Genomic DNA, 15,781 nt, shown 5'->3' with positions numbered 1-15,781 from the left:
AAATGCTGAGAATGATGGTCCTAGAATGAAATGCAGCTTGGAATAGAAGTCCTACTTATTCACCAAATGTTATATGTTCAATTATTACTGGCACCCTCAGGTAGTCTGCAGTACAAACATTTTGTCTTTTCTATGAAGTATTTCACATTTGGCCATCATGGATTCATTAATCTGAAGGTGGATAGGAATCTGGTCTTTACATTTTGCTGTCATTTGTTGTGTGAACCTAGTAATTATGGTCTAAAAACCATAATTAAGGCTTATGGCTTAATAAGACATGCGAATCCAGTCAGTGTCCTCAACACAAATACATTTTACTCAGTAACTGGCAGTGATCTTGGTTGTGCACAAGGATTCTTCCAGCTAATACACAGAAGCCAAGATCTAATTTTTAGGACAAAAGTACTATACATTAGTTCATCCTGAAAATTACTAGGTACCTTGAGTTAGGAACAGCTATATTCTAAGCATTAGTCTGCTAACCCAATTATTATCTACTGTATTCTTAAAGAAACAGTGCTACCACTAACTAGCTGATTCCTGCAATATGGTTTTCTTGCTAGTCCCAATCTTGAGGGTGAGATAGATGCTTGGTTCAGACAGTCAAGAAATAAATTAAAGGCTGCCTTTTGTTGGGACTAACATTTGGGGGGGGAAAAACCACTTGTAAATTACATTAAAAAAATCTTTATTCTGTTACTCAGAAAACAAGAAATTTATATGAAAAAAGCACATAGTTGAATACAAATCACTATTCTTTTTAGCTATCATAGAAATATTTTTATGTAAAATATTAAAGTGAGCAAAATATCTCTTTGTAGCAACAGAGAACCACAAGTATAATAATCAGCAGTTGAAGTTGGATCAAATATTATACTAAAATTACACAAATTCCAAGTAGTAGGAATAAATGGGAAATAACTGCAAAAGAAAGAAAAATAGAAAGAATATAAGTGATTAGCAACTGTCACAACATAGTCTCTATCACTCATGTATGTTTAAGTTCTTGTACTTTCAAAACTATCGTGAAGCTATGTTTTGTTTTTGTACCTTCAAGTCAGTGTTGGCTCCTTGTGACTTCCTGGATTAGTCCCTGCAGTTTTCTTGGCAAGATTTTTGGAAGTGGTTTGCCATTGCCTGCTTCCTAGGGCTGAGAGAGTGACTGGCCCAGGGTCACTCAAGTGGTTTTGTACCTAAGTCAGGACTAGAACTCAGTCTCCCAGTTTCTAGCTGGGTGCCTTAACCACTACAACAAACTGGCTTTCATTCAAAAGGTACTAATGATTTATTATTGAGTTCATTAATTTGAATGAAAAAATAGATCCTGTGGTATCTCGGGTTTATATGGAAGGCTATGGGAAATGTAGTGTCTGTACTCTGGGCAATACTTGTGTGATTGGGGACTGCTTTCCCCTGACTCTCTGAAGGACTGCAGGTGGCTATTTAAATGACCTGAAAAGATTACAAGAAGGGATTTTTTGTTGTGTATTTTTAAAACCATTTCTGCAAGAAAGTAGATGGCTTTGGGAGGCAAACATCTTCCATCTTCATATTTAACTCTCTCCTCAAAACCGTGTAAAATTACTCAAATCCATTACTAACTTTCAACACCAGAATGGGTGTTTTTTGGTAGTGCAATTTCAGCCATTTTTTTCAGAAGGTCTGGTGGGAGGTTACAGGTAGGAATGGAAGTCATTTGCCTCCCAGTGGACATTTACTGCCATTCCCACCTGCAATTTTTGAAACTGACCAAGCAGTAAACAAAACATTGTCCAGCTAAACACTGGCCATTTTATCTCCACATTTTGTGGTGCAATCTCTGAGTGGCATAGAGATAGTGGCTGCCTATCTTTGCTGTGCAGGACGTCTCCCTATCAAGACTATGATGTTAACAGGAATAAGCAACAAGTAGCACCATGTAAAATCCTTTCTAATTTTAATGGGTCTTGCCCAAAGATTTGTCCAACTCTGAGAAATATTTTATCATATAAAGCAGAGAGTATATACAACAAAGCAGTGCCCTTATGCTTTTAATTTAAATTTCTTGCAAAATGACAGTGCTCACTTGCTAGCTATTAATGCTGTGCAACAGTTTAGATTCAGTTTTGAAAAGTTGTTTCATAGTATGCAGGAGTGGGAACCCAGCATCTGATGGCAACTCATTAAAGGAGCTGCACTTTTTCCCAAGATCTATCAGCACATATCAGTGACTTGATGAAACAGGAGTATGGCCCTGGAAACCAGCAGGTGCTGTAATGGTATGTGGGAATGACCTTGGGAGACTGGGCCAAGAGATGCTGCCAAGGGAATGATCAGATAAGAGGCAGCATAGCCTGCAGCTGGATAGTGGGAAGGGCAAGAGGCTTAGAAGAGACCATCCCTAGTTTCTCAGGCAGTAAAGGAGATGGACCGGAGGACAGAATAGTACTTTCAGACTTGAAGATTGATGTCGGCCTCATGGGGAATACCAGATAGGAATCACAACCAGATGAGCTAATTCTACTTTATTGCAAAGCTACATTGACAGAATCTTGCAAGTATAATTCTGCCCCCCGCCTGTCTCCTGTTCAGCCCGAGAAACTAAGGAGGGTATCTTCTGAGCTTCTTGCCCCACCTACTATCCAGCTACAGTCTATGCTGTCTCTTATCTGACCATTCCCTTGGCAGCGTCTCTTTGCCCAGTCTCCCAAGGTCTTTGCCACATACTATTATGGGTCTGCCTATAGGCTCCCACATATGCTGAAGCAACTTTTCAGTTTCAAAGTGAAACATTACACAGCTCTATTATTGGTATGGTATTAGCTGGATTACAAATAATTTTAATATTTCTAACTTCTACCTGATAATTTGTAACTCCTGGATAACCCTCTACCTGTGTGAAATAAGAAAAAAAGTCTTTTAGATTAGAAAATTGTATGAGATTATCAATACAAGCCACAAGATCCATTCTAAAAGTGATGGCCCATTCAGAAAAGTTGAATGGCTTAATTATATAATTTCATTTTAAGCAGTGTTCAGAGTGGCTGATCATTAAAACCAAAACACTTACTAGTTAATAAAAACAAAATTGTAAACAAAATAACTCAAACAGCTCACCTCAGCTATCCCTTACAAACATCTTTCTGAATAAAAGAGTTACTATAGCTCTGACTAGAGTCATTAGAAAACCCCTTTGCCTCGTCTAATTTAACTTGATCAACTGCACTAATCTACTGTCCATTTTGTTCTGCCACAAGGGCTATCTCAATTTCCTCTTGCAGGATTCCTCCATATCTTAGAATCTACAGTGGTACCTCGGGTTACGAACGCCTCTGCTTACGAACTTTTTGGGTTACAACCAGCTCCGGCCGCAAAAATTTACCTGAGTTTGTGAACTCCGCCTTGGGGTACGAACCGGATCTGTGGCCATTTTCCGCCGTGACACATGGTCCGCAGCCATTTTCCACCTGTGCCATGTGGTCCGTGGCCATTTTCCGCCCGTGCCACATGGTCTGTGGCCATTTTTCCACCCGTGCCACGTGGTCCGCGGCCGTTTTTCCGCCCTGCCGTGTGGTCTGCGGCCGTTCTTACACCCTTGACGCGTGGTCCGCGGACGCCAGAACGGATTAACCTTTGAACCTTATGGGAAAATTTGCTTTGGGTTGCGAACAAATCGGGTTGCGACCAGAGTCATGGAACGGATTAAATTCGTAACCTGAGGTACCACTATATCTGAATCCATGTCTCTCTGAAAGTGGACCATCATAATGGTCCTTATTCAGTTTAAATGTTCTCTGTTTATACTGTAATCGGGGAATCATCTGAGAGGTACCCAGAAGTCAGAGTAAGGCCAGTATGCACCATTCTTTGGACTCCTTTGGCCACAAAGGATTCTGCTGATATTTACAATTTGTTTCTTAAACTTATTTTTCTTTCTCAGAAAAATTCAGCATGCTTCCAAGTGAAATGTGAGCTCCCATCACTCTCTCCAGACTACTCTGGCCCGAAGTAAACATTCTTTGCTATAAAATATTCCACTCAGAAAGGAAAGATGGAATTGACTTCATTGCTGATGCATGTGATAGTGAAACAATCTCAGGAGAACAGAGCTGGAGATGATCCAGCAGTTTCACAGAAGGAAGAGGGGAGACTGGGAGGACAGAATATAGTAAGAGTAGATTAGGGAGCAAGGGTGGATGTGAAAAGTGCAGCAAGGTGTCTGTGTCTGGGTGTATTTGAATGATATGTTTATATGGATGAGAAAGAGAAAGACTGTGGCAATTCTTTTCACCTGAAGAAACAAAGTTTTTCTACTGAAACATTCCCACTCTCATGAGAACTTACTGTTACTCTCATTAGAACTTAGAACTTACTGTTCACAGTGAATTCTGCAATTAAAACACCACCTGTTTGCTCCATATGTTCTCTCCGTTTTGCACATACCTTAGAAATAGCAAAGAAAACAATTAAAACAGTTAATCCTAGTTTATGAACGGTATGCATTCTAAGTAACCACAGAACCCAAAGAGAACCAAAAAAAGGCAAATTATCTCCCATAACCTGCCAAACAAATGAAGATTCCCATCTCTTAAGTATTTTGAAACCATTTTTGTAGATCTTAGAGCAACTATACCATGGAATAAAGCTAAGATATTAAGCTCATCCTTGGCATATTTGGTGAGAATTAAATACCACGATCACTCCCTATGAATTACCTGTTGGGAGGGCTCAGCAACCATGAGAGCAATGTTATCATGGGTGGAATTTCCTGATAAGGTCAAAAAGGGAGAGGTGAAGCTAAAGGCAATCCATAATAAGGGTGAGTGCAATGAGGCAGGGATGAGAAAAGCCAGCCTACCTAGGAGAAGGCAATGTCAAAGCACTTCTCCATTGTTTTCAAGGAAACAGTATGGATTTTTCTAAAACTTTACTGTTTAAACATATAACTAGCCCTAAGTGCCCCACACTCAGTGCACATGAGCTGATATAGAAGTCAATGAATACAGTGGCAGGATAGTTTGTAATTAGTGCATGATAGTGTTCTAAGTGCTTTCTGCATAAGATTTTTGTAAAGGGAATCTCAAGTCTAAACTTCAAATTCAGAAATTATAGGGAAGGATATTGATACAGAACAACTTTGTCACAAACACTGAATTTACTTACAGTAAGTTATACAACTCTTTTATTGGATTCTAAATACATTGTAATTCTTGATGAGACACAGAACATTTATCATACCTACACAGCGTTCTGAACAGGATAAGGCAGCACTATCACAAACATTGCATTAGCACCCCCTAGTGAATATCACAATAGTTATTCCTTTCCATTCTTACTCATAGATGAAGGTTATTTCACATTGTCTTACAATAACACTGTAAGGTGGGATAGTCTGAGATATAGTGTTTATTCAAGGAGCTATAAGACTTAGCAAAGGAATGTTACCATGGTGCTTCTACGCCCAAATCCAAGTTTTACTGTCTGCAGAAACAATTAGGGCAAGCCCTCAAATCCATTAACTCATATCTTTTAGGTGTATTAAATATCATCTCCATAATCCCCCAGCAAAAATGCTAGATGGAGTGTGTAACTTGAAATCTAATATATCTGGAGGCACAAAGTAGCGAAGGCTTAGGCTTTTAATGTAAGTCATAACTAAATGAGAAATGGCTTTAAAAACAATTTAATACTGAAATGTTGGACCAAAAATCCATGTTTACACTGTCTTGTCTTCTCAGGTTCATGTATTCTATTTTGGGAGTCTAGGTTTAATATTTAACTATTATCTAAAGAACTTACCACAGGGCAAAACAACTTCTCACTGTCACACACATATGTTTCACAATGCAGCCACACCTTGGAAAGTTTGGGAATATTCCGGAACCGAAATGCATTAAACTGGAAAGTGGCTCGATTATTTTTTCCGTTTTCATGTACTAAAATGGATTCATCTGTTGCACACCTGTGCCAGACAAATAACAGGGAGTATTAGAATGAGACAAAAAACAGATGAGATATAACTCTAACAAATAACTAAATAGAATTAAGATATGCTTAACTGGTGGAATACAATATCATTGTGAATAAACCTGATTTAGACAAAGAGAGAAAATGAATTACATACCCTTTAGTTATCAGAGGCCATTGGATTTGATAGAAATATTCTGAGGAAGGGGTTGCCCAGCAATTGCTCAACACTACTTTAAATCTGAGAAATGACAAAGAGACATGAGCACTGACAGAACAACAGTTTCCATAACAGTATCACACTGGGTCCCATTGATATAAAAATCATACCTATGACTTAAGCCTTTTGCTTCCACTCCAGCAAATACATCGGAGCCAATTTCTGATGTTTCAACAATGAAAGGGGCTTCCTTCTTGCTTGAAAACTTGGCATTCTGAGATAAAAAACAGGGTAATGTGATTTAATTTTTTTTTTTTTTTTTTTGCTGCAGGAGATTTGCAGGGGCAACAAATGAGATTCACCCTTTCTCAGAGTATCAGAGGCTAGTCAAATTGTTTTGGCTATAGGCAATAAAAATATAATAAATAATTAACTATCTGCTGCCCTTTCGTGACATCTGAAACTCTACCTAATGACACTACTGGTCTCTATACGGCCAAATCACGAGATCTTGTTTGCTGCTTGAGTTGAAACAGCAGATGTAGTCACTACCTATTAGGAGAACCCACAGTGCATCATAATCTAAACTGAGCAAGTTATTTTATACTTGAGACAGAAAATCACACAACTACTTCTATCTTGAAGTAACAACATTTATAAAAACAAATTAAATAATCAGCCATTTGCTACCCTTTCGTATTCCTTTAATTTGTATTTTGTGTTCCTTCGTCACTTCACACTGCTTAATGAATGGGTCAGTCCTGGTCATCAGTAATCAACCCAGACTCCTGCAGACTGCAAGACCCACAGATAATTGAATAATTATTTAACAGGCTTTTGCTTTAGATGTGTTAGAATACCAAATTTCAACATTAATGAAATATTACCATGGAGTTCAGAGGAAAATATCAGTTGCCTGACCCCTGTTTACCTCCACAACAAAAATCTCAAAACTATATTGATATCTAACTTCTTAAATAATTCAGAATGAAATCTAGGCCATTCTCTGTCTGAGATGGGATATGGGGAGGACAGAACAATTTCTATTTAAGTAGCATGTGCTGAGACATACCAAAATACTAAGGAGGAACAGAAATCATACAAATGGAAAAGACCATTAAGTCCAACACCTCTTTAACTTTCAGTAAAAACACATATGCCATGGAAGAAACATTAGAAACCAAAACCAAAACAAAATAAAAAGTCCAAGCAATCATTAGACATCTTCTACATTAAGAATATTTCAGGAAGATTAAAACAAATACACACCTCTGTATAGTTATGTAAAGTACATGATACTTGGGTTCTGCCTTCTTTTTTTTTTTTAATGGCTTCTTACACCACTAGTGGGGAATGTTAAAATGCAGAGCAGTGGCTGTTCCACAGTATGGAAATACAAATATACAAACTATGATGCATAGCATACTATTACTAAATAATAATAGATAAACCACAAAGATTGTTTCAGAGAATAAGAACACATTTGGTGTCACACTGGCAACATACTTGGTGTGGGATTCATTTTCACCTTCCTCAAATACTGAATTTGGTAGAGATTGGAATTCATAAGCTTGAACACTTTGCACTTTTTAATCTTATGGACTACTAAGGGATAGTTAGGAACAGGGATACTATTCAAGAGACTGCCTCTTTGAATGTCTCTTTTTCTCTGCTCTGCCTTTCCTGACGAAGACTGATACTGTTTGGTTCTTCCCTTCAGCCTGCTTCATGCAAGAAAAACAGAGTACTGTCTTCTTTTTCCATTCTCCACCATGAAGATAGAAAGCTCAGAGATGCAGGATTTCTGTTGAAGCACTTCTTCCTTAACAAACTGTACTTGTTTATCTGACCTGAAACATCTGCCTTGAGCTGGTTCTAATGAGCTTACTTCTAGCCACATACGCATGTTCTCCTAAATGCACCACAGTAAATGAACTACAAAATTCTAGTCAATTGGTGGGGTAACTATACTACATCACATCAATTCATAATATAGCATATGTTTAAATAAGTAATATATTGTTAGGCTATGTGTCATATGGCTCCAATCTATATGGCTCCAATCTTGGCCTGAATTAGAGATCTGACTTCCATGCATAATATTAATGATAATATCCATAAATACTCTCTCTAAGATGAAGAGAGGTATTAAAATTACATTAACAAATATAAACATATGTGTATCATAGATATCTACTCATTATCACTCAAAGACTACAGTATCAAATGATAACTTATGTGAGTGAATCTAATTTCCAAAAATGAAAGTAAGGAGGAGAAATGTTTCCCTAATGCTCCTGCATATTAATCCACCATGATACCCCAACCAATTATGTATGATCCCCAAAATATTGGGAAATTTGGGGTCTGCAGAACTTTACAAGGTAGAGCCAAGATCTGTGAGCCAATACTCTCACAGAACCCTCAAGAGGAATAAATCAGTTTTAGCTATAAACTGGTTATAGCACTAGTTGAGAGTCAATAAATGATTATTATTAATAATGCACATCATTTATAGCATCCTTTGTGAATCTACAAAGGCCTAAAAAATAGAATTTTCTAGATGATACCTCAAAGCATTATTTTTAGCAGTCTAGTCTATGTTAATATATATATATATATATATATATATATATATATATATATATATATTTCAGTGAAACAAGAAATCCGTGTTTGTCTTTTTCACTATACTACTGAGAGATTTACTGAGCAAATCAGCACATATGCTATACTTACAGAATAGAAGTTGAGAGACAACTGGCTTTCAAAGGAACCAGCACTGCCATTCTTCACATGAACTGTCGCCACTCTGAAAGAGGCAGAAAATGTCACAGGACTGAATCCTATGCTACTGAAAATAGAGTGAAACATATGCTAGAAGATGGAATTCCAGTGAATTGGGGCACAGTTACCTTTGGTCAAAGGCAGCATGGTTCACCAGATAGTTTGCATGATAGGTACAGGTAAATGAGTAGTTGACAGGTTGGCTTTTCACAATGACGGTGCTATCATTGGAGATGATAGAGTTATAGAAATGATAGACAGGGTTTTTAAACTGCATGGGAAGAAAAAGATGCAAATGCAATTTCAGATTAAATGGTTCTGTCATTAGTTCAGTTCTAAATCTGGTGAGTTCCTGACAGAACACAATCAAGCCATTTCACAAGACGAAGACACAAGAGATAAGCACAATTTTGCCTTCAAAAGCACGTCTCATAAATGCATTTATTTTAAATTTTATTTATTTATTTTAAAATGATTTTTAAATAAGTGCATTTACTTTCAAACATCTGTACATCAATTCCCATTAAAAATCTTGAAGCGGTTTATAATAAAATTAAAATAAAGCAAGCAGTAAGTTAAACAAAACTAACAAAAATTATACACAAAAGCTTTATGTAAAATATGAAAATAAAATATACAATAAAACAATAACAGAGAGTAAAAGCATCAATAAAACATTTTTTAAAAAATCACAGCAGCACTAAGCATGATTAAAAGGGTTGGGAGAATAAAAAATACATTTGACCTAGGGACAAAAAGATAATTAAGATGGTGTAGAATAAACATAAGACCTATTTGCAAAGAAGGTTTCTGGCTGTATGAAATCACTCAGTGATAGTTCCAGATTTTAGGATTTGGGGGCAAGATATGCTTAGTAATCTTCTTCTCCTCTATGGTCTTCCTCTCCTGATCACTGCCAGAATTTACTTGCCCCCAGGCCTCTGCCTCTCTAGGCTCAATCAACTCTACTGCCCAGAGTGAGACAGAAGATAAGTAATTACAGAGGGCAACTCAAAAACACCTTATTCACCCAGGTCATTTAACAATTTAGTGTTGTAATTATATGTGTTTATTTTTTTGTACTTCCTATTTTTAATTATGCTTTTATTTGTTTTGTAAGCTGCCCAGGACTGTGGAGTGAGAGGGCACCTTATATAGTTATCGTATGTGGCCTGGTGACTGCTAGAGGGCAGCAAAGGGACACAGAAAACTAGTGTGTTGCTGCATCTAGCGGTTGCTTGGACTTTTGCAGACTGTATGTTTTATTTTGTTTAATAGATATTTCTTTGCTTTCATGAACAACAAAATAAACAGAAAATAACAAAATACAAAGAACAATAAAGAAAAGGAGAAAGGCAAAAAAACCCTTTATCAGACTTATAGAAAACAACTGAATTTGTAAACATAGTGTTAAACCTTGCCCACAAGGAGTGATATCAATCAGACTTTCCATTATGTCAATAAAGTATGAACATGCATTATGAATCCAACATCATAAGTCTGGTTTACAGCTTAAATATTGCTACCCTAAATATATCCATTTTTGAAATACATAAAATACTGTATCATAGAACAGGATATGCTACACTTTTCTTTGGCTCTTGACTGTTGCTAGGTAGTATGGAAACATAGCTGGTAAATTAAGGATATATTCTAGCCTTAATTCTGGTATGTGTGTGTATTACACATGTGTAAGCACCATGCCTCTAACAACTGTACAGTGAAAATAAATAAAATTAAATAGTGCATTAATCTATGTGTGATAAGGAAAAAAAAGCAGAATTTACATCAAATATGTATAGTACTATGTTAAATAACACTGCTGTAACAATGGTACTCCTAAGAGCAATGCAATAAAATAGTTGTGAAGCTGATTTTTTTTTTTAGATGAATAGAGTTGAAGAAAAAAATTGTCCATGTCTACAAAGTATGTTTAGTCCCTTTCTTTCTTTGGCCAGGCATTGCATATTCAAGGACTGAATGTGACTCAAATGTCACAGCAAGGAGTATTTGACTTTGAATTTTAATATAAATGCAAATGATTTAGTTATCTTTAACAATACTGAAAAGATAAAGATGCTGGAAAATTTGTATCCATTCTTTTTCAAATTATTTCAAATTACAATAAAGTGCTATAATAAAAACTTATGAAATATATTTAACTTCAAACATACCTCACAGAAGTATAATCATGTATGCAAAACTGAATATTAACACATTGTTTACTTACATCTGATTGTGTTCCACAGTATGATTTGTTTTGGGGTGACAAATCTGGGATGGTAAATTGATAGTATCCTGCATCATGAATTCCATTGTAGCAAATCCCTCCAAGAGCCAGTTGATTAACTTCCCATCCATATGGACATTCTGGGATTTTTGTAATAATTGTTTTAGGATAACAATATACCAAAATTATATCTTAAGTAAAAGAAAGAAAAAGAAAACACATTGCTGCAGCAAAGTTCTGCTTGCAAAATCAGGGCAAGTATGCTCTTTCCATGATGATGAGCTTCAGCTTTGATTCAAATGAAGCTTTCAGGATTTTCCACTATCAGCTTCCACAATTAATACCACAACAAACAGTTCAAACTGCATACTAATCTCTTTGGGCAACGAGGAAGACAACACACTTGCATATGTGGAAGCTAAAGACAGCAACACAGCCTGCATATCTGAACTAGTCTTCTCCTCTCATGCTTAGAAATTACATGAAGCATAACCATCCAAATAAGATTAGTAATATCTACAATTTATGACTTCTTTTTCCAGCAAACTATTAACCACATCTTTATTCTGAGGCTTAATTTTACAGGCATGAATGTAAGTCTGCACAACATAGCACAAAAGCAGGCGTTCACGCCACAAACAATTTTCACAAGGAGAAAAAGAACAGAATGAATCATTTGCATTTGCAACAACTCCTTGCCTCATTTTGGGGAACATCATGTTGCTATTCCTTCTGTGGGAATCATAATCATAAGGGGAACAATATACCGTAAATGGGAAAATTCAGTAGAACGGTTAGTCATTTCTGTTCACACGCTACTTTAGCCTTACAGCAACATGGACACAAAACATGGAAAATTTGGGTCAAGGTCAATTGCCTCTTCTGTCCATTACATGATATATAGGCTCATGACACAATACATGTTTAGGTGCCACAAAACTCACCCCATCTGTTGCCCTTGAAGTCATTCTCGACTTTAATTTTGTCATGGGTAGGACCTGTTTTCACATATACTTGAAAAGGGAAAACTAACCATTCCTTTATGCATGAAATGCTGTTTAAAGTATCAAATATTGAATAATAGCAATAGAGTACCCACTGGCAAATTGCAGTTACAATGACTTCTACTAACATTTCAGTCCTTCATATAAGATCCCATTGACTTCAGTGGGGTATTTAAAATCAACTGAACTTAAATTTGGGCAGGTTTGTATCACCTATAAAGTCCCATTAAATTCCATATGTCATTATTATGAATTCTACATGCATAGTTCCTTACATAAGGTATGGTATACGTTTCTGTTAACCATTTATGCTATTTAGTCAAATATGATCAGGCATGTGGCAGATATAGCTAGATTACTTTTTAAAAAATCAGTTATTTTACCTGCTTTATTTGGACTACAAGGAGCTGCAAAACCTCGAGCCAAGATGACCCACAGTAGAAAAACCAACATCATCATTGCTCCCAAAGATATGTAAATACTAGTGAAAGAATTTGCTTTTCTAAAATGCTGCCAGATGTCAGGAATTCACTTTTGTATGTATATCAAGCCTATTTCAAGTGCCTGTAAACCAGCAGAATACATAAAAAATGAAATCTTCCACCCTGAGAGTTTATTGTGATTCTTAATAAAAAGTAAAAATGTTAAGTGCATGTTTAAACTTTTTTCAAAATGAACTCTTCCTTTTAGAATAGATCCACTGTCCTAGCCATGGAATAAGAAGAGATGGAACAAATTAGTTAGTTTTAAAAAATGTTCATGCATTCACAGAGTGTAATAGCAATTTCTGAAATTAATTTCCTTATTTGCTATATGTTTAACTTCATTAAACTTGTATCACTGACAACTGAGATATGTTGTGATTTCTTATTTTGTCTACATGAATGGTTTTGTCCTAGTATGAATATTAATATTATTCTACAGATAAAGTGTAATTCTCATTATAAAGAAACAGTTTTAACACTTCTCTACAAAAATAATTATGTCACTTGCTGCAGATTATATAAATGGCTTTATATTACTTACACAGCTATTATTTCATAACAGAAATGTTAGATTACAGTTATATAAATCCCACATTGACTTGATCTGTGAGAGTCACTTCAGCATACAGTTCTCAGTCTACAGCATACAGCTATTCTAAAATAGATTATAATATTTTTTTTCAAAATACCTATTCCAATAGTTATACATTTCTCCTTAAATCATATATCATATTCCAAAAGATCTTCTAAAAATCATCATACATACAGCACAAGAAACAGCTTGCAGATCAGGCTATTCATTCTCCCTGCTCAGAAAGTAAGTGTAAGTCTGTTTTCCACCAGGTACCTTTTTCAAATAATACTGTCTGGTCTTGTCTTTGCTTTATATATGCCATCTTGTAAATGGAGCCTCTGCATTTCAGTCTTCATTATTCCAGGTGGGAAAAGTAGGTTAGGTAGATAAAAGGTTAAATAATTCATTTTCCATTACAAGAAATTAGTTTCAATTTTCAGTTCATGAATTTAACTTCACTTTCCTAATGCTGAGATAGATGGGTTTTATTTTAAAAAAAAGAAAGAAAGTATCCTTTTTCATAAATTTAAGGAAAATTCTAATGATTGGGCCATAGGCACAGTTTTACAAATCATCTATCATTTTCCACATGCCATTTGAGTTTTGTTACTGGCACAATTCCTCTTTCACCAGCTTCTTAAGAGAACCCTAAGGAATAGGGGACACTTATCTCTACCATATAGAGAGTCATCACTTTTTTGAAACTAACCAATTGCCAGTCTGGCTACAAGCATAATGTCTAGAATTATATATGAAATCTCAGATAAGCTTAATCTTGTAGCAAATCTAAACATTCATGTTTTGAAGGGGCAGTTAAGATGTTCACACAATGTATTCCTACCTGAGCATTCTTAATTTCACAGTAACCAATAGTATTTCTTTGAGATGATTGCCATCCATTTTAAGGGATAATTGTACAACTAGTGAAGGAAAGAAATATCCCAACCTATTATATATAAGCAACTTTTAGGGACACAAATATCCCCTTCTTAGGCCTTAATCAGAGTGATCCAGAGTACAGCTTGTGCTCCCGTGTCTGGCTGTCTGATGATGTATTTATTTGCATAAGAAAAAAGAACTCCACAAAATGTAGTTGGGTGAACAGTATTTGATCTCTGTACTGATAAAAAGTAAGGACCCAAGGGAGTTTTGTATTGCTCTGAGTAATTACAGATAAAAAAGAGCATTCATTAAATAGCAAATTATACTTCAAATGCTAATTGCAAGTCCTAAGAGAGCCCCCTTTTGATTAAGTAGATCGCACAACCTTAATGATGGGAGTATCTGTACTGGCCTCTACAAAAAGTGAATCAATGGCTTCTTGTCATTTCAGCCTCAAAAGCTTTTTGAGAAATGGCTCTTCAGTTTCTCCTTGTTCTGTCTATTGTTATCAAGAGCATTGCATTATTATTTGCTGTTCATGTGTTACGAGATGGCAGTTTGTGCAGGAAGAAGATAAATTATGTTGTAACATTTTTGCAGGATAACGTTCTAAAGCAAGAAAATAGCTTTCCATAAAGAAGCAATCCTCAATTCTTCCCTCCCCCTCCCCCACTGCAAAAAAACCTAGCATATTATTTGTCCTCTTCTATTCCCATGCTCTCACTGAATCTAAGACAGTTCTCCCACTTTAAAGGCAATTGATTACTCTTTCATGTAAATACTGTATGGTATATTCTTGCAGGAATCTACTCCACATTCATGATAAGGCACCATAGAAACAAAATATCTCTCATTGTTCTAATGTTTTCACACAACTTCTTCATGCCATACATATTACTTTTTATAACAGGATATCTAAGAGATGGTCTGCATTGGGTGTCTGCAGTGGGTTGACTTTCAGATGTTTTGGACTTTTGAATTGTCTAATAAGTATCATGGAAAGTAAATGATACTGGAAGGCACCAGAATGGGGGACACCAGTTTCCTGAAGAACAATCTCCATGCAGCCGTTTAATTTATAGATGTTAAACAGACTGTGAGTTACAGTATAAACCTACTTGTCTGAATATCCGCATGAAGAGACTGCTATTATATCTTGAGGATAGCAACATTATTAAGGCATTTATTTAACAGCATTTGTACGCTGGTATTTTGGGTAAAAGAGGATAGTTGATGATGCATTATTACACATTTTTTGTCAGTTCAGTTCAGTTCAGTTCTGTTCTTCAATCAATGTTCACTACTTCAATCATTATGTAGTGATCAGATTGGCTAATGGGGCCAAATAACAGAATCCTCATTTCCACAGAACACAGGCATAAAACCCTTATTTACCTGAAAGCCACTGAGCAGGGATAATTTAGCCAGACGCAATTACCAGCAGAGAAAGACTCTGCTAGTTTATCAACATAAAGAGAAGCTGTTATGAAGTTGCTGCTGCTGCTCGCTAATGCCATATCTATGGCAGCTTTCCAGTGCTACAGGGACCATGTCCAGCAAAGACATTCAACAAGAGCAAAGCCTTTAATGTGAGGGCTGGCTGCCAGTCTGAGAAAATCTGTCAAATGAATGAATAGCACAAAGGGTCCATTTTTCCTTCTTTTATCCACAAAAAATTCTTTCTAACTGAAAATCAGGGGCACTTTAGGGGAG

At 36.1% G+C, this 15,781-nt stretch overlaps 1 protein-coding gene across 1 annotated transcript; it reads right to left on the bottom strand.

The window, feature by feature from the left end:
- Nucleotides 1-742: 742 nt before the first annotated feature.
- Nucleotides 743-12,891, bottom strand: TECTB (tectorin beta). Its single transcript, XM_007434351.2, has 10 exons — nucleotides 12,511-12,891; nucleotides 11,124-11,314; nucleotides 9,022-9,164; nucleotides 8,846-8,918; nucleotides 6,277-6,380; nucleotides 6,104-6,187; nucleotides 5,779-5,941; nucleotides 4,353-4,422; nucleotides 2,840-2,872; nucleotides 743-921 (listed from the first exon to the last, which is right to left on the bottom strand). Exons 1-10 carry the CDS (start codon nucleotides 12,584-12,586, stop codon nucleotides 872-874), a joined length of 987 nt encoding a protein of 328 aa, XP_007434413.1. The 5' UTR covers nucleotides 12,587-12,891; the 3' UTR covers nucleotides 743-871.
- Between the last annotated feature and the right edge of the window lie 2,890 nt (nucleotides 12,892-15,781).

Source organism: Python bivittatus, unplaced genomic scaffold (genome assembly GCF_059951505.1).
Source record: "Python bivittatus isolate LINGU-HERP-01145 unplaced genomic scaffold, Pbiv_v1 ctg000980_np1212, whole genome shotgun sequence".
Classification (NCBI taxonomy): Eukaryota; Metazoa; Chordata; class Lepidosauria; order Squamata; family Pythonidae; genus Python; species Python bivittatus.
This window is presented reverse-complemented; position numbering and strand designations above follow the sequence as displayed.

Bases quoted from the DNA above. Each gene is read 5' to 3' on its own strand.
- TECTB (XM_007434351.2), bottom strand. From the start codon at position 12,586: ATGATGATGTTGGTTTTTCTACTGTGGGTCATCTTGGCTCGAGGTTTT. The intron at 6,188-6,276 runs GTATGATTTTTA...GTCATTTCTCAG, and splicing joins GCAAAAGGCTTAAGTCATAG to ATTTAAAGTAGTGTTGAGCA. The intron at 4,423-5,778 runs GTAAGTTCTTTA...GCTATTTCTAAG, and splicing joins AGAAGTTGTTTTGCCCTGTG to GTATGTGCAAAACGGAGAGA.